This window comes from Kockiozyma suomiensis (assembly GCF_038497685.1).
Source record: "Kockiozyma suomiensis strain NRRL Y-17356 unplaced genomic scaffold V2V93scaffold_1, whole genome shotgun sequence".
Classification (NCBI taxonomy): Eukaryota; Fungi; Ascomycota; class Lipomycetes; order Lipomycetales; family Lipomycetaceae; genus Kockiozyma; species Kockiozyma suomiensis.
This window is the reverse complement of record NW_027117664.1, coordinates 803,455-826,549: the sequence shown is the minus strand read 5'-3', so window position 1 is coordinate 826,549 and position 23,095 is coordinate 803,455. Positions and strand designations below refer to the sequence as shown.

Below are 23,095 nucleotides of genomic sequence, written 5' to 3'. Positions count from 1 at the left end.
GCCTCTGGAACCAGTCGGCATACTACCAGATTATCTCTTCTCCTCCACCTATGAAGAACCGTTGTCAGAGCAAGTTCCGCGACAGTACGCCGAAAAATGGGCAAATTATCACATTGGAGCAACAACACATTCTCATTCCCCAGCAGAGCAGTACGCTCCTACCGCATCCCCACCTGCGTCCGAGATTGACGCAAGCTCATCTCCTGCGCTCTCGTCGCCGCATGCGCATCCTCCGGCCCCACATCACGCAGCAGAAAATATGATGCCAACATACTCTAAAAGCCTAGAAATTCACAGTCATCCGGCGCCGGACATGCGTCTGGAATCCTGGGAATTGCCGCCTGCGAGTCAAGAGAACGAGACTGATGACAAGGACGACGATGACGAGGAAGATGATCACGGTCTTATAGACCCTGACTATATCGAGTCTCGGAATACATCCAAAAAGGTTTCCCAAAGGTTTGCGGTCACCAGCTGTCCTCAGCATATTTCTACAACTCCAATTATGATTCCGCAGCCTAGACGACGTAGTTTACGCAATATTCACCCAAACTCGCATTACGTCAAGGAAGAGCATTATACATACGCGAATCCCGATATATCTCTCAGTCATGAGGTTGCATCATGCTATGAGCAATTTTCAGGTCATTATACGTCACCTACGTATTCTGCCCCCGGTGATCGGCGAGCGATGTGGACAGACTCTAGTGATCAGAAATATACGTCTGCGACCCGTGAAGAAGAGCTAGACGGTTCTGAAGACGTTGTCGAAGACGAAGACGAAGACGAAGAGGAAGAAGACGATGATAATTTCGATGACAACGATTTCATGTCTATCGAAGACAAAATGGCGCAGACCAAGAAAGGCCTCTACAGATGCTCACACTGTCCGCAGAAATTCGCAACAATGTATCTATTCTGGGAGCATATCAAACATAAGAACCTGCCGCGACCCTACAAATGTACAAAGGCATCATGTCCATGGTCACTAGTGGGGTTTCCTAACCGGAACGAATGTTCGAGGCACGTCAAGCATCAGCATGACCAGGCGCGAGGTTTTAGTTGCGTTTATTCGTGGTGTCTAAAAAAATTCCATCGCAAAGATTCACGAAATCGCCATATTAAGCTTGTTCATCAAAAACCGGACTCACGATTAAATCGCAAGCTTGATAAAAAGCGCAAAGAGGAGGAGGCGCGAGAGCGCAGACGAGCAGAAGGGACAAAGGGACGGCGGAGTTTAAAAACACGGAATAAGCGCTGACATTGGCTCCGGATTGATATTTTGATATTTATTTTTAAATTTTTATGTTTTCTTGCTGGTTAGGACGGTATTTGGGTTTGGTAATATTGTGTGCTTTGATTTGCTTGTTATATATATCCACGGTTTTGTAAGGATTTTTCAGTTGTATATTCAAAGATAATAGACTATTTTGTGATGACCTGTTCTGGGCAGGGTTACTGTTCTTCCTTTGTAAGATTAAAGCTTGTTTATCCGACGCGGACTTTGCGTTGTGTATTGAATTTAATATACCGAGAATAAATAGATTTTTGATGTATACGATGTGCGAGCCATGCACACCCACCATTACACGTACATATTCGTAATTAATCATGGGATCGCTTCCCATTGAATTTAGTGTAATCTCGCCCTTCAATATATTAAAAGCAAAACAACAAAATTCTTAGTATGCAGGCGGCAGCTAAGATCTGCAACGTACTCGCCACAACAACCCGCATTGGTGAAATGGTCAGCCATCTGCTACATGTAGGCGACGCGGCACCTGTCGGCAAGGAGTGGCACATAACTTTGCCAAGCGCCAGTCAGAGCTCTGTAAACGTTGGTCTCACAAGTACGGCTATCAAAGGGCTAAATCTAAAGGTCCAGAACTTATTGGTAGTTGGTTTACTCTCGTAGATAATCCAGAGGCTAAATACTGGATCCTACGAGTGTAACTCTGCCAAAATCAGCTATATGATGGGCCTGATCTTTAGCAGGTATGTGCGGTACAACATCAGACTGTCTTACAAGTGCTAAATTAGCTCATCCTGGAAATCGGGGATGGGCAAATTTATTCCAATGCATTAACGCACCCGGCGGGGCGATTTAGTCGTTCATCATCCATACCGCCCAATACCATCTTGCCAATTGGTACCAAGAGTACGAGCTTCCGGCTTACCAACAAATATCAGCAGCTAATAACGACTGGACTACCAAAATGTAAGTCTAGCACGGATCAAGTAATTTGTTACCTTACAAAAACTCGTACAAAGGGTACGTATCGGCCGCTAATTCTTGATGGCCATGAAATGCCTCGCTCACCCAAATTCAGGCTCTATCACAAGCAGCTCAATATGATAACACTATGTATGCCTTCACATTCATCTCCTTCTTCAGCCGCTAGATTTTGGCTGCCTTAGACCACTTATGCGAGCGTACGACCGGAGGATCGAGGACCAAATGCGTATGCATTTCAAACACATCAACAAGCCCAAATTCCTCTGCGCCTTTGGTACAGCTTACTTTATCACTACATCTGCGAAATTATACAAGGCGGATTCATGTGGTCTGGACTGATGCCGTACGACCCACAGAGGGTTCTCTTGAAGTTTGATATACGGTTACGAACACCTACACCTCCGGCAACCTTGGGTTTCAGAGATACCGCAGAATGTGTACGAGGCTAGCTCGCAGTCAGAGCATATCAAGATTTGAATCTCCACTTGTCAAAAACCCCTTAAATTTTGATGCTAGCTGCCGTAAACCCATTTACAAAAGGGGCAACAGCTTTTTTGCATCAGATGGCTCTCCTAAATTCGGAGACCTTGCACTCCGAGAGGCTAAATATGGTACCGAGCAAGCGATGAAGAACAAAAAAAACGCTTTTATGACTTTTTATAACCATTTATATACAAGGCATCCATGATCTATTAAATTATAAGGATGCATATGAGTAGCAAATGAAGGAAGAGCGCAAGAGTCATGGTCGGAGAGGTTGGGCTCATACCAATGGCTACACGCCGTAGCGGTTGCGGCGGTATTAGTCATAACGTACGAATTGACCAAAACACCACCGAAGAATATAAATATTCGGTTTTCTGGTGGTTGAAATTAAAGTCTGATAAGTTTTACAGCTCAAAGTGCACGGCTTGCCTAGAAAGTAGAAGAAGATTTCTGATGCTGACTGTGAGCGGCTGAGTTCGTCAGAAATACACGATAAGCGTTCGAATTCCGAAGCGGTCTAATATAGTTAGTTATACGCAATATCCCTCGAGCAAATTTCGTAATTCAACTCCTGCTCTACAGTATACTGCTTAATACATAGACAATGACATCGCTTCCCTGCAAAGAGTGCGTCTCTGGTTTTGTGCGCCAAGGCAAGCCGCAGGGCGCGGAGATCAAGATCTGTGGGCGCGACGCGTATATCAGCTCACCGATTCCAGAGCCGTCAAAAGGAATAATTGTGATGATTAGCGATATCTTTGGATGGAAATTTGGGAACTTGCGACTAATGGCAGACACATACGCTAAAGAAGGAGGGTATACTGCTTACCTCCCCGATTTTATGCCCTGTATGTAAGCCCTCGTCAAATAAACAGTCTTCCCTGATACATACCCACTACGAGGAAAGTTAATAATAAGGGTTTTCATGCAGTTCCCGCTCTAGACCCCGATATGTCATCGTACATCCTTCCTGGACCGCCGGATGAGAAATCGTTGTCAAAACTCGGCGGTATTTTGAAAATACTTCCGCAAATCCCTTCTCTTTTCTCAATACTCTACTACGCTGGCCGACCTGCTGCCACAAGACCCGTGATTGGCAGTTTTCTTACAATTCGGCAGGAAAACCCGTCGTCGCCCATCTATGTCGTCGGTTATTGCTGGGGCGGTAGATTCTCCATGATGGCTGGCGCAGAGGACAAATATCTTGCCAAGGGCGTCGTCAATGCCGTCGCGGGATTACATCCCAGCCACGTCAGTCTTCCAACCGATGTTGAAAACGCATGCACTCCTTTATTCGTTGGCGTTGGCACAGACGACCAATACGCTGATGTCTCTTTTGTAGAGAAAGTCCGCAAATTATACGCTGAAAAGAACGTACCTTTCGCGAGTGCCATTTATGACAAGGTTGGACATGGTTTCGCTGCACGTGGTGATACTTCAAAGAAGGACGTTGTAGCGGCCATGGATCAGTGTATGAAGGATCTTTTCAATTTTTTTGAAAAGTACACACAGAGATAGGAGATTAGCTACTTCAATTGAAGATGTGATTTCTCGTAATTATACAAAAAAATAGCTTATGCTAGTAAAACCATTTTTACATGCCTGACTGAAATAACCCTCCCAAACCGGATACTTTCCAAACCAATCGCTTTGAAATTCTTTCCTGAGTGAAATAACATAATATCGTACATATAGAACTTTTTACGTCTCGAATAATTTAAATAGACGCCTCATTCCTCGACAAAGCGAGATTTGTCGCGCATGTCAATGCCATAGCGATGTCGCATGCGTGAATGCTGCAAGAGATTATCTCCTCTTGAAAACCGACGATTGCAGTACTCACATGCGTAAGCTAGACACAGTAATAAATTAGCAGATCTTATAGTTGATAAAATTATAGATGAAGAAGACTCACGTTTATCGCGCTGATGTAGGGTACTAATATGCCGCTTGAGATGCTCTCTTCGTCGAAACCTGCGACCACATTCAACACACTCAAACCGTTTATCATCTAAGCCTCCCTCTAATGGAATAACTGCATCGGCAGCTGCCATTGCAAGTGCGGCCGCTGTAGGCACGGGCTGTGACGTGGATAGTGGGTTTGACTCTGTTAATTGACTTTTGCGTGATGTACGCTCAAAGGTTTGCGCTTGCGCGTCATTCTGCTGTGGTATTGTTGGTGTAACACTAGGCTGTATAGGTTGCGGAAAATCTATTTAACAAAAAATTAGAAGCGACTCTATAAACAAGTGTAACAATAGTCACATGCATCTTGGCTGTTGCGTCTGAGGTTGCTGACGAGCGCCTCCCAAAGCCGGATCGATAAAAGGTTGATACCCGTTCGGTTGCGGGGTACCAGCAGAACCATATTGCTCATTTGCATCTCTATACGCATAGAACGATGACTGTTGCTGCTGCGCCGCCGGTGCGAATACAGGCGGCTGAGACACCGGCATTGATGTGTATTGAGATGCCTGCTGATCTGGGCCTATAGAAAACTGCTGATATGGACCAGCAGATCGGGGCGCCTGATGATACGATGTAGGATAGGTTACTACCTGTGAATGTGGAGGTTGTTGAAGTGCAGGATCTGTGGGGGTAGATTCCGGTTGCGAGGCTTGTGGTTGTATTGGCGGCTGCGAGATCTGAGATATAGGAGGCAATCGGGGAGGTCCAGACTGAGAGATAGACTGCTGTTGCGGTTGCTGCTGCTGTTGTTGTCGGAACGGGGCCGACGTGGTGGGGTAAGCATTGGGCTGCTGAGAGCCGGCCTGATACTGATACGGCACTTGTTGTGGTGGATGTGGTGAGTAAGACTGTGAAGTAGGAGGCTGTTGAGCATAAGCAAATTGCTGCTGTGGTGATTGCTGAGAGAAGTTTTGATGTGCGGTCGGTTGGGGGGGTTGTGGATAATAAGTTGAGAACTGCTGCTGCTGCTGCTGTTGAGGCTGCGGACTTGTATCCTGTTGATACGCTTGCTGCTGCTGGTTTGGCGGCGATTGTAGTTGAGATAAGGAGTTGGACTTCAAAGCTGGCGACTGAATTGATCCCGATCGCCGTAATCTCTGCTGTCCAGTCTCCTGCTCCTGCTGTTGCTGTTGTTGCTGTTGTCGCTCCAATCGCTGTTGAATCAGCGCTTGTTGCTGTTCCTGTTGCATCTTCTGCTGTCGCCTCTCCTGGTCGCGTTGTGATCGCTGCTCCTCCGAGCTTGATACTGGAGGACTCTGAGAAGCCTTCTTGCTCGATGTCGACCCAGCGGATCCGCGACGCGAGCCGGAATTAGTTGGAGGAGACAGCAATCGAGGAGCCAGCTCTGCGTCGCCTTCATTCGGATCAGCAATATGTGTCGAACCAGCCGTTTGAGAAGGATCAATGTCTTCAATCTCTTCACTCTTAACATTTGCAATTATAGAAGATTTTGGCGAAGAAGAGCTGTCATCCGGGGACCCGCCGCCATCTGGAGGAGATTGTTTCTTTGGAGAGGTGGAAGCCGAGGCCGTCTGCTTTGTCTGCTTTTTTAGCTTTGGGGAGCTAGCGTCAGACTTTGATTCTGTCTTTACTTTCTTCGTCAATTTGTCTCTGAGAGAAGTATCATCGGGAGAAGCCTATATAAGAAAAAAGAAGAAAGAAATACAAGTTAGCGAAGAGGGGACGGAAACAAGAGGCAGCAAGGTAACTAACGTCAGCACCCGAGTCAGAGTCGCCAGACTTTTCATCCTGATCAACAAGTCCAAGGAGGGCAATAGCAGCGTCGAACTCAGCCATGAGGATCTCTCAGCGAATAGTTGAGGGCTGATAAAGGAGCGGGACAGGAGCTGGAAGAGAAAGGCAGGGGCGGCAAGATGGATACTTCGAGCCCGCGCCTTTGCGGCGTACCTTGTGCTCAGGAGTCCCCTAGCCCTCACCCCCTAGCCCTAATGCCTTTGCTCTCTCTGAAGCAGCAGCAAACCAAAGAATGTGGGAGGCAAAAGGTGGAATAGCAAGCAAAACTTGTAATTTTGCTTATGATTTTTTTCTGCGCTCAAATAGCATACTTGAGGCTTCAAAAGGGCAGGAGAGTGGCCAGTGTGTATTGATCAGGGGCAGTTCCAGGGGCAACCGGCGGTCTTAGACTTTGCCTAGCCCTAAGAGTTTCTTAACAGACAGTTGACCTAGTATTCGTAATTATCACTCTATTTCTACCCGCTACAGCACTCCATAAATTATTCCCAAGCAAACAAAGCAAAAAGACATTAGGAACCAAAAAGTGCAAGATAATACAAACTGCAACAAAAACACAGCAAATAACCACCATTACGGCCGCTGATTACAGCCGCTGTTACAGCCAATCCAAAACATGTGCTCTCCTTCTTCAGATATATGCCTGACCAGACATCGCTGACATAAAGATCTGCAGCCTGTCATAAAAAGACTTTCCAAACCGTGACATCGCTTCTTGAACTGCATCTGCAGCTGGTTCTCCTGTTTCCTCCGTCTCTGGCAGTATTGTGCCAAGATACTTTTCCGCAAACTCGACTACCGTCTCATTTGTGATATTCATGTGCCGGCCTTCTAAAACAATCTTGCTAAGTTTCCCCGCCTGATCGAGGGTCTTTAACCCAATCCAGTCTTCGCGATACAACGCGCGGTCCTCGAGGTACATTAGCCCGCCGTTCGATTTGTCCGTCTGACCAAACCACTATAGACCAGTCAGAATATGAATTTACAGAAAATTTCATGATAAAAATTATTATAACTTACTGCACTCTCCTTTGGAACCACAGTCTGGTCCTCGGTGAACAAATACAGTACCAAGTTCTCAAGAGACTTGATATTATCAGCGTATGCCAAGTTCTTTACTGCACGCTCATTATTCACATCCGCCAAATATCTGGAGTTTTCCAAGTACTTGTCAAACCGATCAAGGTCCTAAGGAATATAAATTAGTCTCACATACACGCCATAACCGCCCCCACTAATTATTTCCGCTTACTCTGTAGTACTGCGCGACCGTCAATGAGTTCTGCGCGTAGGCGGCATAAGCCTGGGTCTTCAACAGCGCATTCCGGCGACGGCAGACAAAATCCCGAGGGTTATCGCATGGCGGTATATCTTCGATTCCGTTTTGAGGCGAACCAAAAGTGAGTAAGTTGTATACTTTCGGTGAGTTGCAGCGTTCCACATAACCACGAAGAAATAAACCGCCTTGTGAGAATCCCAGACCATCAAAGCCGTCCTGAAGTTCTGGAATAGATGCTATCTGATCACAAACAGATTCAATCTATAGACGAAAGCTACATGTCAGCATCAAAATTTCTCTCGCGTGCGGCAGTTTCACTGATCCATACCTGCTCATCCAGCTTGCCGAAAAGAGAGGCTTTGCTATCCTTTTCAGGATCCTCATCAAGATAGATACTGTGAACAAAAATATCGGGATACATGTCCTTGATCAAGCTTTCGACCCGCTGCATGCCGCCCGAATTGTAGCTATCTCCTAGACCGTGCCACATGACGACTGGCCTAGGTGAGCTTGCAACGGCTTTAGGAGCAGCCAGACATGTGAGCAGTACCGCAGCAATAGTAAGTCCTATTGAACTTCTCATTTCGACAATTTTGCTTTGCAGAGACGTACGAAGTGAGCAAAGGAATTCGTAGCCACAAAAGCTGATTGATAAGAAGATGCATGCTGCCGCAGCCAGCCCCTATGAATACTACCGTCACGTGAACATGATCGATTACGTAACACATTCTGAAAGAATTCAAACCTCGCTTTTCAAAGGACTGTTACCTCTCGTGCTTGATTTCTCAATGACAGAAGATGGCGACCCGGTCAACGCCAAAATCTGGCTCTCCTGCAGGCTCTGGATTTGTGAGCGGAGCATATGACTCTGGATCGATCGGTACGGCACCATCGTCCGTTACGTTCCCTACCTTAATTCAGATCTCGCGGCCATACCTTTCAGCAGAGCATATTGCCATTCTTTCGCAGCAGGCAAATAATTCAAACGGAGTTCGAGAGAGTCAATCAAGATTTCATGCATTTGCTTTGATAATAAATACAGGGAACCAACTGCGATTGTAAAGATTCGTTCCTGAGATATTTCGTACGATTTTGACTAACAGGTTTCTTTTATCTAGCCCAGTGCGAACGCTTGGAAGCGCTATGGTTTTATTTCAACAATTTTATCTTTTTAATTCTCTGCAAAATTTCTCCTCAGTTTCTGATACTGCCCTTGCATGCTTATTGGTGGCATCAAAAATGGAGGACACATTGAAAAAAATCAAAGATATTCTGATTGCAGCTTATAATGTCAGGCATCCTAATGGCCCCGAAATCAGCTTGGATTCACAGGTACATTTTATCAATACGTATAAAAATTGAAATGTACCATACTGATTTTGTCGCAGGTTCTCGATGAACAAAGACGCAGGTCTTTATTTCTTGAGCGCCAAGTTCTGGAGACTATGTCATTTGATTTCCGAGTGAAGCATCCACACCCTTACGTTATCAAATTCTGCCGAAAATTAACTCGTATGCTTTCTCAAATCGTCGAGAGATTTGAAAACGACAATGTTAACTCTTCACTAGTTGGCTCTGAGCAAGCACAATTGGCTTGGCTAATTTGCTTTGATTCTTACAAGACTCTTGCTCCTCTGAAGCACACAGCACATGCCATCGCCTTGGCAAGCATATATATCGCGGGGGTACTACTTGATCGCGACATATCCGGATATGCGAATAACACCGCAGATTTTTTGGTAGATTTACACGATTATGAAAGTTAGTATCTGTCGCTGCTGGTTGTTCTCTCTGCCTCTGCTCAGATCGCTAATAATTATTTTCATTAGATATTATTTTGGAGTTATTGGAGCTTTACATCGATTGGCTTCCACAGACTACTCTCGCATCGCGATTTCCTGATCTCGACAAGTTCATGTCTATGAGGATCGAAGTCAACAAACGATTGAGCCACAGTAACGGCAGCGATAATCAATTCGAATCCAAAAACGACATTTTAAAAGCTCCCAAAATCAGAGATTTTACGATAGGTGATAAAGGAACGATGAGATATGTTTTAGATTCGGAACGAGCGAAGGTTGAAGAGTCATTGCTGTAAGGCATTTATCAGTAAGTAAGATTCGTGACATGTAAGATCAGCTGAGAGGATACAAGGAGTTCTGTTTTGGGCACCAATGAATTTTGTATTACACTATGACTGAACTATTTATGTAGAAACTGTTCTTCTTCGACAGTGGGTGTTGCCATGATCGTAATATATTCCTTATTCATCGTGACTCTGGGATCAAAATCTTAGCAGTTCGGCTAGAGCCATGATAAGCGACAGCAGATAAGACAAATACTTAGTACATGTACTTCATTTGACACTGACAGTATGTTCTACATCAAAATTCGAAAAAGAGGTGAACATAAATAGTACAGCAATAGATATAGATTAGACTAAGTAACGATAACTATAAAGTCAGATCAAAAAGACTGTGAGTCGCGTTCAGCACAACGCCGCAACGCCGCAATGCTCCCCCCCCCTCCCGCGAAGGCGCCGCACAGATAAGCTAAAGCGTATCTGATCGAGTAAGCATGGCGTGCTCAATTTTCAGCCCAAGATAAATGCAAATCTTTCCGGAATTAAAAGCTGTTAGAGGACTACCACAGAGGCCCTTTCTGCTTGGATTTTATTAATCAGCTTCAGGAAGAAGGTCAAGATTCTCCTGTCCCTATATCTGCGCCATTCGCTAAAGCGAAGAAAGACTTCTAGAGCTCCCGCAATCTTAGGCTACTCGCGAGATACACAAACGAGTATCTACAGATATTTACGCACAGTATCATATTAATGCATCCAACAGCATTTTAATCACTTTGAAATCTATTTTTCGCTCTCCATCACTTGTTGCCGCAAGTGTTGATAGCGTGAGTTCTGCTGTTTATAAACAATTATGAGCAGCCCACTCGACGCCAAACTACCTGATCATGCAGAGATAGCATCAGCTAGCGATAGCGGTACATATTTTTCTGAACGTAAAGGCTACATCACTGAGATCACTGCTGAGTTAAAATCTGCGGACGAGCACAGTTCTCTTCTCGATCAGTCGGCAATAGAAGAGAAGGACGCAGAGGCTGGATTATATCCTGTCGATGTAGGATACAGACCTTGGCTATCGCTTTTTGGCGCAACTTGTGGCATGCTACCAACATTTGGATACTTAGTCGCTATTGGTATGTGCTGTGAGATAAAGATAAAGTAGGCCGGCCGGCAACTACTGATAATATTTTTAGGAATCTTTCAAGATTATTACCAAAATAACCAGCTGATGGGCTACTCTCCGTCTGATATATCATGGATCAACTCACTGGACATTTTTCTTACGATCTTTCTGGCTGTTGTTGTTGGTCCTATATATGATGTCGTCGGTCCGACACGCCTTATTGTCCCTGGAACAATCATAATGACTCTGGGCGTCATGCTGACCTCTATAAGCTCACGCTACTATCAATTCATTCTTACGCAGGGCATCCTCACGCCAATAGGATCGGCATTAGTCTTTCACGCCGCTGCGCCTGCAGTTTCATCCTGGTTTCAAAAATACCGTGCTACAGCTTTCGGAATCGGGCACGCTGGGTCGGCACTCGGTGGGGCTATTATTCCAATTATATTTCAAGGAACAGAATCTGAATTTGGCTTTGGATGGGCGGTTCGCGGGATAGCGTTTTTCATGCTTGGATTATCTATTCTCTGCTGCATTTTCACAACATCTAGGGTTCCTCCTCCTGGATTTCAGAAAATAAACGTTCGCAAGACGTACATTGCTCCTTTCAATTGTACCCCGTTCTTACTGATGAGCATTTCGGTATTTATGATATTTTTTGGTGCATTTATACCTGTCGCATTCATTCCCTCACATGCAGTCGCCAATGGCCTCTCCCGCGAACTCGCATCCTATTTAATCACAATCCTCAACTCGGTATCGATTGCAGGTCGTATCATTCCTGGGATGGTCGCTGATCGATTTGGTCGGTTTAACACCTATGCGTTTTGCTCTTTCCTTGCGGGACTGTTCACGCTGGTCTTATGGATCCCTGCTCATAGCTCCGGCATCATTATTCTATACTCGGTTCTCTTTGGATTTTTTTCGGGCGCATCCGTATCGATGTTTCAAGCGTGTGTAGCCGATATCGCCCCTCGTTCAGAAATAGGCGCATGGCTGGGTACTATTTCTGCGGTAATGTCTTTTGCTACTTTAGCAGGGGGTCCCGTCGCGGGCGCTATCATTACCGCAAATAATGGCGAATACTATGGTGCGGCTATATTTACTGGAGTATTTATGATAGTCGGATCTGCGTTTACAATACTTGCCAAGGTAGCGCATACTCATGGTAGATTTTGGACTTTACATTAGCAAATGTATGATGGTCTCTAGAAGTTATTATGGAAAGATAAGAACATAATGACAAGATGTAAATAGCCAATATAGACATTTCAAATAATGCCTCATAAATCAGAATCGAAATTTTCAATAAAATAAGATATGTCGAACGCTACCGTTAAAGTGAGACCAGAGACATCTTGAAAAAACTATTCAATAAAAACTAAAGGAAAATCAAGGAAGTTTTTGTCGGTATATGATCCGCATTAGCAACCGCATATAAACAAATAACTAAAAATTAAAACCAAAAGCCTAACAATAACTCCCAAATTTGGAAACTCGAAAAAAATAACAACTCCTCCGAGTCCATGCAAAAAAAAAGGAATCTGATATCTCACACTATAACCTTTATAAGACAAGCAAGATGCAATATAAAACAGTGGCTAGCATCAATTGACAAGTTTCTCAGAAGCAGCCAACAAAATCTCTCCAATTTTATCAAGTTGTCGCTGTGCTTCATAATGATCTCCTTTCTCAACAGCATCGCGAACCGCGGCTAAAGTTCCCGTTGCAAAGAACCGCTTAGCGTCCGAGTCTGTCGGGGGCCATTGCTGCGGAGCAAAAAGTACTAAAAACGAATTAGTTTCCTCTGGATACAGTCGCGTTATTAATTATACGCACCATTCTTAAACCATGACCGACCAGGAACTCCGTCAAGATCCAGTAAATGTTTTTCAAAATTAATCATCCTCGCATTTCTACTAAAACGATGCTGTGTCATGGCTGTAGTTTCAATATGGCCCATCGCCATCCACTGCTTCATCCACTCTTCATTCCACTTTCCCATCTCCACCGCATTCTTAGCTAGGACTCCCGCAGCATCGCGAACAGAGCTTATATCAAGCTTCAAGTTCCCAGCATAGCTCTTCAAATCATTCGCGTAATATAAAACGTCGCGAGCAAGTGCCGAGAAATCAAACGGCAAATTCATTTCATCGCTAAGTCTCAGTATCATCATACCAACGATCTGCGTTAGCAAATGATGATAGACGTACGGCTTCCCATCAGGGGCTGTGCTGACACGTTTGTCCAAAGTTATCAAGTCAGGCCCTACTTGAACTTCAGATGGGTCCCCAAACTCTTGCATCCACTCTAAATTATCAAAACATGTTCGCGTAGGAAATCCGCCTGGAGAGGCAAACCCTAATTCAAAAGATGCGATACCAGCATAACTCTGGAACGGAAGAGTATCTCGATCTATAACAACAAAGTTAATGCCGCGCCCACTATCTAAAATAAAATTTACCTACCTCCCTCGGGCATTGAAATGGATTTTGAACCCCATAGTTTCCGGAGAGTAGCGTTGTGAAACGGATCAGACAAAAAAGTCAATGAATTCAGAAAGAGTGACTCAAATAATGGGTCACCCTTCGCATAGAGTACAGGGCCACTAATCGCCTGGTCGAGATTAATATAGGCCGCGCCCCCTCTCCTAAGAATTTCGATATGGTCTTCCACCCATTCTGTTGATCCCATTAAATTCTGCTCTGTGCCATCCCACGATATAAAATAGATGGTACGACGAGGACGCCATCTATATTCTTTGTGAATAAATCCCAGAATACGAGCAACCTCAAGCATTACTGTTGTACCTGACATTGCATCCGAGGCGCCATAACAAAATGAATCACGGTGAGCACCTAGAATTACTACGTGGTCTGATTGCTCTAAGCCTTCCAGTTTGGCAACAACATCAAAAATAGGCTGTCTTTCTTTTTCCACCAATGAGTTGACTAAGTGTGCATGAGGCCCGTCGACCGAACCCGTATACCACTCATCAACACCGTCAAAATTTGCAGCCCAAGCAGGAACCTTTTGCCCGTGACCCTTCAAAGCTGACAGAAACTGCTTCGCATTATTCCACGAGATTGGTATGCTTGGAATGCCAACTAACGCCGTCGAATTTTCTTTGGAATTTCGAGCCGATAATGGCGTCGATGGAAATCCTTCACTAAGTGGATCTCCCGGTGCCCAATTCCGTAATGCCGCGCTACCTCGTTGAACAGCGTCTTCAGGAATAGCAGTGCCATTTGGGTATGGCGTAAGTCCCTTCGACAACTTATCCCGGAATAGCACTACCCCAGCTGCACCATATAACTCTGCAACCTTGATTTTCAGAGATTCGTGTGCATATCCATATCGACAGAATATAATTGAACCGTTGAGTTGCACCTTGTATTCCTTCAACTTGCTCATATCCTTTCGTGTGCAATAATTGGCGTAAACAATATGCCCTTCGACGTCTCCTTTCGCTGATAAGGCATGGAATGCAAATGGTTCATGTGCTGCCATTCCTGCTACCGCTTCAGGCTCTGTCAAATTCGCAGCAAAGCTGACTTCATAATCCTTTTTATTGCCCCTTTTGCCAGACAAAGATAAAAGCTCGAGAATGGTCTCGTTAGACTGAGGAAACGTCGAGTAGACCTCGTACTTTTTCAAATCAACGGCGTCAAATGTGGCCATTTCCGTTAAATAATTCTTTATTTTATAAGCGACTGCTAAATCGCCATTTGTACCGGCTAAATGCGGCATCGCTGTCAACTTGTGAAGTTGTTCAGATATCACATTAATATCAACAGATTGCAATAGAAATTGCCGCAAAATAGTTGAATCATACTGTTCGGGGGGTAAAGCATAGCCAGGACCCGATCCATTAAGAGGGATCAAATCTGATGCAACGATCGCCCACATTCCCACAGTCAGCATAAACACTATGGCAAGTCGTTTTATAAGTAGTGGGTTTCCAAAAGATTCCAATCGTTTATTGAATGTTTCTGAAACGGAGGATGTCATAGCATGATATCTGAGTGAGACAGAGTAAAAAAACGCAGTTAGGAAAGTAAATCTCTGAGAAAGGCCTTCAAAAGCTCTGATTCTTGGAAATTTAAGTTTGGGAAATTTCGGTCGAAATCGCCCTATAGATTTAAACCGTTTTTGTATTGACGTCGCCAGACGCGACGGAATACTGGGGCGAAGCATGGTCGAAGGTGGCGGTTCGATGATATCCAACTGTATGATTTCACGCCGAAGAGCCGCTGTAGACTCTGTCGACGAGCGAGGTGTTGAAAGCGATACAGACGCAGTTTCATCTCCTTCCGCAAGACTTGGTTCATGCCGTACTAGGCCGCGAGGTAGGAAGCTTTGTCTCTCAGCAGCTGTCGATGGCGCGTCTAAGTTTGAAGACGAGGAAGATACTGTGGAGGAAGGACCGGCTTCATCCTCGGCCACATCATACGGAGGAGGAACTGAGTATAAGTATAACCGAGACTTTTCGTCGTCCGTATTGTCCGACATGTGGGCGAATCCAACAAGGATGTCGGCGAATATCGAGGCTTGGTGTTCAGAACAGTGGATGGTCGCGCAGAGTCAAATAGATTGCATTCGAGAGTTAAAAAATAGAATCTTACTGCATGAAAAATAGAAAGATAAATGCGCTTTAGCACGTAAAAAAGCAGATAAATAAACTGGATAAATTGGAAAACTGAATTGGAAAGGGAAGAGAATAAGTCGCGGCTGCGTCGACTACTAATGTCCAACATGCATGAACCTCCGCCGCAATCTCTTCCTCAAATGATCTGTAATCATGTACCCATTAATGCATACCAACGTAAATAAATCTTGATTACTTTATTATGGGCTCTCCGTTCAGAATGAATGTTATTATATCAAGGATCTTACTAATATATTAACTGTGTCAGCTTGCCATGTATCCTCTCGTTTCTCTTTTCGCTAAGAATATCGGAGTCTCCAAATCTTCAACAGCCGCAAGCAAAAGCTCTACATATAATGTTACGAAATGAGAATTGAAACTTCTATATTTGAATTTCATTAGCCTACTCAGGCATCATTAAAAATACATATCATACACGCAAAACAATTCTAGATAGCACAAATGAAGGCAGAGTAAAGTTTAAATGAAGGGTACGCAAATTATCTAAGTAATTTGCAGAGGCTGCAAAATCGCGGATTTTTAACAAAATGACCGAGAATAAAATAAAATGAACGCCGAGAGTCACTATAATTACACATGAAACAAACCCAATTCTCTATAAAACGAAATGAACTCACGCTATGGAAAGGCAAATACAATCAAGAGTTCAAATTCTCGATCAGTATAAGCTTGTCACTGCGGATCTGGTTCTAGTGGTCATGGTGGAATTGCTCCAGTGCGGCGTAAAAGTAGGATAGCTCTGCGACGATTTGGCAGAAGACGGTGCCGACGTTGTGGATGAAGAGGAATTATCGGTGATGGTGATTGTTTGAGCAGGGGTTATCGTCGAAGTCGAAGTTACTACCGCCATAGGTGTAGTCACTTGCGTTGTGTAGGTGGTAGAAAGGTTGGTGACGGTAGAAGTCGTGATGGCGGTTGAGTACATAGTCTTGTAAGCGGTAGTGGTGGTAGTTCCACCAACGATAACTGTATAAGTCTTACCGTTCTCGGTGATAGTCTGTGTGGTGTAACTCTCACTGTCTGTGGGAGACACTGCAGACGAATTAGGTGCCGAAGAAGCTTCTGTTGTGAACGCCGACGTCGTTGCCGTTTTCGAAGTAGTAGAGGTCTCGGAAAAGAAAGCAGTAGACTTCTGAGTCTCGGTAGATTCGACTGTGCTGGTTGGTGCTACAGTTGTATAACCGGTAACAGTGATGTACGTGGTAAGCTCGTCACTGCTGATAGCTGCTGCAGGGCTTGATTCGGAGACTGAAATCGTCAGTGTAGAGCTGGCGGTAGCAGTTGTGTAAGCGGTTCCTGACTCGCTAACCTGAATTGTAGAGTATTCAGTGTTAACAAGAGTGACAGTTGCAGTAGGTTCCAAAGTTGAGACTTTGGTAACTGTAACATAGGTTGGTTCATCGGTACTAGACGCGGCAGCTGCTGAGCTGCTTGAGCCAGAGACATGCTTCGTGACATAAGCTGTGGCAGTAGCGGTGTTGTAAACTGTTGTCGTGGGATCCCGGTAAATAGTTGAGCCCTTCTCATGAGTGACTGTCACTGTATCGGTGGGCGCCACGGTTGTGAACTGGGTGACTGTCACATAAGTGACGGGGGTCGCAGATGTGGATAAGGCAGAACCGGCGCTTGCAGAGCCGGAAACGATTGACACAGTTGCCGTCTCGTAGTTGGTGATGGTCTGATAGACGGTGCTGGTCTCATAGACTGGGATAACAGATGTCGCCGAGTTAATAGCAGTCACAATATCAGTGGGAGTAACTGTTGCGGTCTCAGTTACAGTGACATAAGTAGGGTCAGCTCCAGCTGTGCCACTGGCAGTGACAGTCGAAGTTTGATAGTCTGTGGACGTCTCATATACAGTCGAAGTCTCGTAAACCTTGACAATCGCGGTTTTAGTATTTTGGACGGTAAAAGCATCGGTTGGAGTAACGGTGGCAGTCTGAGTAATGGTCACATAAATCGGAGCGCTGGGAGCACTGCTTACTGTAAGTGCCGTATCTGTGTTTCCTCCAGTTGTAATGGTTGAGTAGACAGTAGTGAACGCCGTGCTTTCAGCGGTAACAGTCAGCGTAACGAAATTTGTGACGGCATCGGAAGCGACCACAGTCTTAGTTACTGTAGGCTGATTGCTAATTGTGACGGTAACCGTATCCTGACTGCAGGCAGCTGTGGCTAAAGTAGAGAGAAAGAGTCAGCGCTAATGCATATAAATTTGAATAATAGAGATTGTAGTTACTTACCAGTTTCCGTCAGAGTATTTGAGTCACCAGATACAATCTGGGTCACAGTGGTAGCACCTTCAGTTGATTCTCCACCATCGATATTGACGACAGGATAGGAAGAAGATCCACTTGCCGGAGCAGCGAGAATGGTAGATGCAGAGTAGAACAGGGCGAGAGCGAGAGCGCCAGTGGATCGCTTGAGCAGACGAACCATTTTCGCAGAAATTGAAGACAAAAAAATAGAAGACAGAACAATTCTGAATCAAGATGATGAGCGGTCGGACGGCATCTTATATGTATCAGCAGGGGCGGTCTGGTGACACCAAATTTCGACGCGAGGAGGCTGGTAAGAGACGGTTTATTGGGAGACGAGAACGCGGCTCAGGGTCTTCTGCGGCTTGTATATTACTTTATATGGTTTAGCTCCTATCAATAATAGGTTAGTGTAGTTATTTCAGGGGTAGAGTGGCTGGGATGTGGCGTGGGCAATGCGCCACAGATATCTTCCTCAGCCAGCCTCCTCCAGCCCACAATCGTCATTGTTGCCTGCGCTGAATCTGAAATATCGCAGATTACGCGCATTGAATTATGTCAGATCAATAAATTTTAAGCAGTGATGCGTTTGATTAGCGATCAGTATTTGTATTAATGACGTAGTCGCGATTTGTAAATGCAAATTTACTGCAAATGAAGACTTCTCTTCTGTTTTTGGATAGCAGCTGCATACAGTGGCTCAGCATATAGTTTGTATCCGAGGTCAATTGGCAAGGCTGACTGTATTATATGGTACATAATTCGAGAGAGACGCCGTTGGGACGAATATTAATTGCTCAATTCACGCAATTATCAGGCCAATATCTGACACTGGTTGGAATATATTTATTGAAAGGGAGAGCTTTCAGAGCTCTTAGCAGGACATAGAACGTTTTTTTAACAGTATCAAAGCCAAATCAAATTCTCATGATGGCTTTGTCAACGTCTCTGCAGAAAGTGGGCCGGTCGCTGAACGTAAAGAGAGATGAGACGAGACGAGTCTACCGAGGAGGCTGGGTTCGCGACTCAACATACCAGACCAAGCCATTCTATAATCTTTCGCGATGGTTGATAATGATATCTCTGATTATCAACTACAGACTTACTTTTTCCTCGTGTGCGTCAGCAATATAAGTCACTGCGCTTTTGACCAATCTGGCTAGTACCGCGTAAGATGTGTAGATTTCTTTGCGACGCGCTCATCGACACCAACGCCTTAATTATGTCACGCGTTCTAATTACACAAATGCGGTAATTTATGGTGCACCGAACGCGTCAAAAGCGCGTGATAAATGAGCAGGGTAATTACTGCAAAAGCGCGAAACCCCTTCTTTCTTCATTGCCTTCTCCTCGCTTCTATTATTCTGCTCTTTATCAGCCCACATCGTCTAGTTTACAGCTTGACATACGCGTTTCATATCACTATACTACTACATTTAGTTCTTTACTTCTACCAATTCAATCTAGTAAGTCATTCCCTTCTCTTGTCAGCTCACATGCCTCGAGCATGTCGACACAGCTTTGCCTGTGCCTTGACGCGTCTTTTGGTTGTACTCAGATTGTTGCCTTATGACGAAACTTTACTGGATTTACTTGATAAAATGATCTGAATATGATTTAATTTTCCGTAAAGAATATCGCTAGATAGTATCTGAAGGCTACATCTAATCAACGTGTTTTTCGTCCGAAAACCGGTCATTTCAATGCATCTGCAAGTATAGTGACTAACCATAATTACAGATTCGCCATGTTGGAAGGTAAACTCGAGCAGGCTTCTCTTTTCAAGAAGGTATTTGAATAAATCTGTGTGGAGCCTCTAAAATTTTGAATATGATACTAATTCTTGATAGATTGTCGATGCCGTCAAGGAACTCGTGCAGGACTGCAATTTTGACTGCTCAGACTCTGGCATCGCTTTGCAAGCCATGGACACTTCCCATGTCTCTCTTGTTTCTCTTCTTCTCAATGCTGATGGCTTCTCCGAGTATCGCTGCGACCGTAACATCGCCCTCGGCCTTAACCTGACTTCACTGACAAAGATTCTGCGCTGCGGTAACAACGAGGACATGCTTACTCTTGAGGCACAGGAAAATCCGGACTCGCTTACTGTCCGGTTTGAGAATACTCAGCAGGATCGCATGTCTGAGTATGCTCTCAAGCTTATGGATATTGACCAGGAGCACCTTGGAATCCCAGAGACCGAGTACGCTGCTACAATTACCTTACCATCTGCTGAGTTCCAGAGAATCTGCAGAGACATGTCTGCTATCTCAGAAAGTATCACCATCGAGTGCACAAAGGCAGGAGTCAAATTCTCTTGCGAAGGTGACATTGGCAACGGAAGTGTTACCTTGAAGCCCTCTGCCTCCGCCGACCACCCAGAGGCGGCTACCAAGATTGAGCTTTCCGAGCCTGTTAGCTTGACTTTGTCTACAAAGTACCTGCTTAACTTTTGCAAGGCCACCGGACTGTCGCCTTCTGTCTCTCTTAAGCTTGCTGATGAGAACCCGATCTTGGTCGAGTACCCTCTTGCAAGCGGGCACCTGAGATTCTATCTTGCACCCAAGCTTGACGAGTAAGGAAATCAAATCTTAATCAAATCCGGGGTGGCGAGAAGATGGGATATTTGGGTGTTTTTTGCTCTTTCTTTGTTTGTCGATTATTCTTGAGTGTACTTTACTTTGTTCCTATAGTGTCATATACATTTCACAACTTGCAATTTTTTTCAAGTAATATTAGCCGTAAATTTGCTCATCGTTCGTCTGCTCTGAACCACTGTTGGCTAATACACAATACCGCAAAGTGCTCTCTTGCGATATTGGCAATATGAGCCTGAAAGCATCACTAGCATTCATGTAATATCGATGCATCCGCTTACTCCTCAAAAACCCCATGCCTTCATACAGTTTGATCGCAGCTTCGTTGTCAACCTCAGTTTCTAGTACAACTTCGTCGGCCTTATACTCTGCCATATTGCTAATTGCGAGCGATACTAGTTTGCGCGCTATACCTTTGCCGCGATGTCGTGTCGCGACGGCAAGCATGGCTATATATCCTCGTAGTTTGACACCCCTGTGTGGATCAAGTTTACACACTATAACTCCTATGACATTCTCTTCCTCCAGCGCAAGGAAACATAGATTCGGCCACTGGTATATAAAATATCGATAGACGTATATTCCATAAGGCTCCGAGAGATCTTGCGCAATCAGTTTTCGGATTTCCGTTAGATCTCTTTCTTCAACATTTTGAGCTGTATCTTGACGTTCTGGTGGCTCATACTGTCGATATATTATTGACATTGCAATTGTGAAAATAGTGTCAGGATGTATCAGAACAGTTTTGTCGACTAAGAAGTTCAAGCTGAAGCCAGCTCAGCCGCATGCACATTCCAGGATTTTGTGAAATAGCATTCCTAACTTTTCGATCACTTACAAGGAATCGATTGTAAACTTGTGGAAAGCAATCAATAATGTCATCGCCATCAATAACAGCAGCTGAATTCATTTCTGACCTATCATCTATTTTTGCGTCTTCGTCTACGGCGATAGCGCAGCCACCGCCAGATAATACGAGCACAACCGACGACGTTGATGACGACGAATTTGTTGGAAAGGCCCGAGAAGCCCTATCACTTTCAGCAATTCTCGAGTCCAAAGCCAAGCCTTTGACTCCGCATACGTCGTCTACATCTATGGCTCGTACGACTAGCCCTCTTCCGGCCTCGATCGTTAATGGTATAGCGCGCAATGCCGCCGGTGTTGTTGGAGCAACTCTGCAACCTCTCCCTGCTAATAACGGTGCTGCGCTTGACAAAGATGAGGTTGAGGAAAAAGTCGCGTTGGTAGAGCAGGATGTGAAGCTGCTTCTTGCTCGTATGCAGCAAGCAGGACTTGCTAATCGTTGAATGTGGAAATTCTAGAACCAAGTACCACTTACAGGGCTCTGCTCTATATTGCGTCTGCGCTGAATATTCCCAACGGTAAAATCGTATGGTTGTTTGCTGCATTTGTGTACATAGGTGAATTCTGGAAAATTAAGCTGCGGAGTTGCTGAGAAAAGGCAATAACGATTAGAGAATGATGGATAGATCCAGACTCTCTCTCACAGCTCCGGACGGTTCTATAGAACGCGTGGAATGATTTTTGATGGTACAGCAAAGTCAAGCTTGTGAGAAGTACTTTGATTACTATATATGGCATTGCTTTGGATTATTCTGTGCAGTCTGTGGATCGACACTCATTTCGAGATTAATACAGAAACGAATTAGCATGAAGGCAACTGATAATATGTATCTAGTCTCGATTATGTTCTAATATATGCATGTTTCGGTTCATGCTTTGGAGCAATATCAATTCTAGGGTGTGTATTTAGCTGCTTGCCACGATATTTCAGTACAAGAAGAGCTCGATCGATTATACGCGTGTTGTATAGTTTAGTATTATCTAATGTAGCGTTCTTTCTGTTTTTCGGCGGGATGGAACAGTTGGGGGCCGGCCCGCTAAGATACAATCCTGTGCTTAAAATTCACGTTTGCACGATGCCAGATTGCAAATATATTTATTGCCTTAGCAAGCATTAATAGTTTATGTGGTATTACGTACGCAGTTTGTAGCAAACCTGAATTACTAAGAGAGTGCAGGCGGAAGGATAGAGTTTAAGAATCCACCAATTTTATTCTGGTGGAGAAACTGCGGTGGCAGCCGATCGCAAGTATATCTTTAGTCAATGCGAAATCAACCAGCGCTTCGGTCCTGAGATCGTGCGAGGAGATCCTTTTATCGCGATCGGGGAGGCCCGGATAGCGATTGTGGTGACGATTTCGTTTATTCAAATATATTATATGTGACTGTTTTGATAAATTAGTTGCGCGAGCAGCTGATGAAGAATGAGGGGCAGCGTTGAAGATGGCGTAGTACTCTCGATCCCCATCTACAACGGACCCTATTACTTAGAAAGCTCGCGCTAGAAAATATCATAAACCCGCTCGATTTAGGAAACCAATGGCTTAAATAGTATTCTGTTTTCTGTACAGACTAAAATTGCAGGTAAAGCCAAGGGCCGACATTGCCAAAGCACGGAAAACCGAACCCCGCTGCTTGCCGAGTTCCAAAACATAATGCATATGATAATCCTGTGACACTTAGTACATTATAAGATCTCTGTCTCTGTTTCTGATTAATAAATATCCTTCCCTAGGACCTGATTTATATGCTTCATACAACTGACATGTACTGACTCAGTCTC

The 23,095-nt window shown here is 44.6% G+C and overlaps 10 protein-coding genes across 10 annotated transcripts; 5 read left to right on the top strand and 5 right to left on the bottom strand.

Moving 5' to 3' along the window:
• Positions 1-319: 319 nt before the first annotated feature.
• On the top strand, positions 320-1,383 carry V2V93DRAFT_362681 (uncharacterized protein). The gene has a single exon (XM_066908402.1). It carries the CDS (start codon positions 506-508, stop codon positions 1,259-1,261), a length of 756 nt encoding a protein of 251 aa, XP_066768607.1. The 5' UTR covers positions 320-505; the 3' UTR covers positions 1,262-1,383.
• A 1,884-nt stretch (positions 1,384-3,267) lies between these two features.
• V2V93DRAFT_362678 (Alpha/Beta hydrolase protein) lies at positions 3,268-4,277 on the top strand. The gene is made up of 2 exons (XM_066908401.1): positions 3,268-3,570; positions 3,654-4,277. The coding sequence occupies exons 1-2, from the start codon at positions 3,327-3,329 to the stop codon at positions 4,238-4,240; spliced, it is 831 nt and encodes a 276-aa protein (XP_066768606.1). The 5' UTR covers positions 3,268-3,326; the 3' UTR covers positions 4,241-4,277.
• On the bottom strand, positions 4,005-5,586 carry V2V93DRAFT_362677 (uncharacterized protein). Its single transcript, XM_066908400.1, has 3 exons — positions 4,992-5,586; positions 4,638-4,934; positions 4,005-4,574 (listed from the first exon to the last, which is right to left on the bottom strand). Exons 1-3 carry the CDS (start codon positions 5,176-5,178, stop codon positions 4,453-4,455), a joined length of 606 nt encoding a protein of 201 aa, XP_066768605.1. The 5' UTR covers positions 5,179-5,586; the 3' UTR covers positions 4,005-4,452.
• Positions 5,587-6,762: 1,176 nt separating this feature from the next.
• V2V93DRAFT_362672 (Alpha/Beta hydrolase protein) lies at positions 6,763-8,396 on the bottom strand. The gene is made up of 4 exons (XM_066908399.1): positions 8,050-8,396; positions 7,695-7,982; positions 7,463-7,630; positions 6,763-7,400 (listed from the first exon to the last, which is right to left on the bottom strand). The coding sequence occupies exons 1-4, from the start codon at positions 8,302-8,304 to the stop codon at positions 7,074-7,076; spliced, it is 1,038 nt and encodes a 345-aa protein (XP_066768604.1). The 5' UTR covers positions 8,305-8,396; the 3' UTR covers positions 6,763-7,073.
• An 88-nt stretch (positions 8,397-8,484) lies between these two features.
• V2V93DRAFT_362669 (cyclin-like protein) lies at positions 8,485-10,242 on the top strand. The gene is made up of 6 exons (XM_066908398.1): positions 8,485-8,779; positions 8,840-9,053; positions 9,110-9,233; positions 9,291-9,482; positions 9,551-9,830; positions 9,936-10,242. Exons 1-5 carry the CDS (start codon positions 8,520-8,522, stop codon positions 9,817-9,819), a joined length of 1,059 nt encoding a protein of 352 aa, XP_066768603.1. The 5' UTR covers positions 8,485-8,519; the 3' UTR covers positions 9,820-9,830; positions 9,936-10,242.
• Positions 10,243-10,284: 42 nt separating this feature from the next.
• V2V93DRAFT_362665 (major facilitator superfamily domain-containing protein) lies at positions 10,285-12,409 on the top strand. Its single transcript, XM_066908397.1, has 3 exons — positions 10,285-10,417; positions 10,477-10,934; positions 10,995-12,409. Exons 2-3 carry the CDS (start codon positions 10,655-10,657, stop codon positions 12,113-12,115), a joined length of 1,401 nt encoding a protein of 466 aa, XP_066768602.1. The 5' UTR covers positions 10,285-10,417; positions 10,477-10,654; the 3' UTR covers positions 12,116-12,409.
• V2V93DRAFT_18325 (uncharacterized protein) lies at positions 12,324-15,817 on the bottom strand. The gene is made up of 3 exons (XM_066906956.1): positions 13,393-15,817; positions 12,764-13,339; positions 12,324-12,710 (listed from the first exon to the last, which is right to left on the bottom strand). The coding sequence occupies exons 1-3, from the start codon at positions 15,434-15,436 to the stop codon at positions 12,532-12,534; spliced, it is 2,799 nt and encodes a 932-aa protein (XP_066768601.1). The 5' UTR covers positions 15,437-15,817; the 3' UTR covers positions 12,324-12,531.
• Positions 15,818-16,251: 434 nt separating this feature from the next.
• On the bottom strand, positions 16,252-18,029 carry V2V93DRAFT_356283 (uncharacterized protein; the record flags this gene model as incomplete). The annotated part of the gene is made up of 2 exons (XM_066908009.1): positions 16,252-17,765; positions 17,834-18,029. 2 exons carry the CDS (start codon positions 18,027-18,029, stop codon positions 16,252-16,254), a joined length of 1,710 nt encoding a protein of 569 aa, XP_066768600.1.
• Positions 18,030-19,203: 1,174 nt separating this feature from the next.
• V2V93DRAFT_362660 (proliferating cell nuclear antigen, N-terminal domain-containing protein) lies at positions 19,204-20,589 on the top strand. The gene is made up of 3 exons (XM_066908396.1): positions 19,204-19,314; positions 19,589-19,637; positions 19,699-20,589. The coding sequence occupies exons 2-3, from the start codon at positions 19,596-19,598 to the stop codon at positions 20,425-20,427; spliced, it is 771 nt and encodes a 256-aa protein (XP_066768599.1). The 5' UTR covers positions 19,204-19,314; positions 19,589-19,595; the 3' UTR covers positions 20,428-20,589.
• On the bottom strand, positions 20,392-21,357 carry V2V93DRAFT_362658 (acyl-CoA N-acyltransferase). Its single transcript, XM_066908395.1, has one exon. The coding sequence runs from the start codon at positions 21,148-21,150 to the stop codon at positions 20,584-20,586; it is 567 nt and encodes a 188-aa protein (XP_066768598.1). The 5' UTR covers positions 21,151-21,357; the 3' UTR covers positions 20,392-20,583.
• Between the last annotated feature and the right edge of the window lie 1,738 nt (positions 21,358-23,095).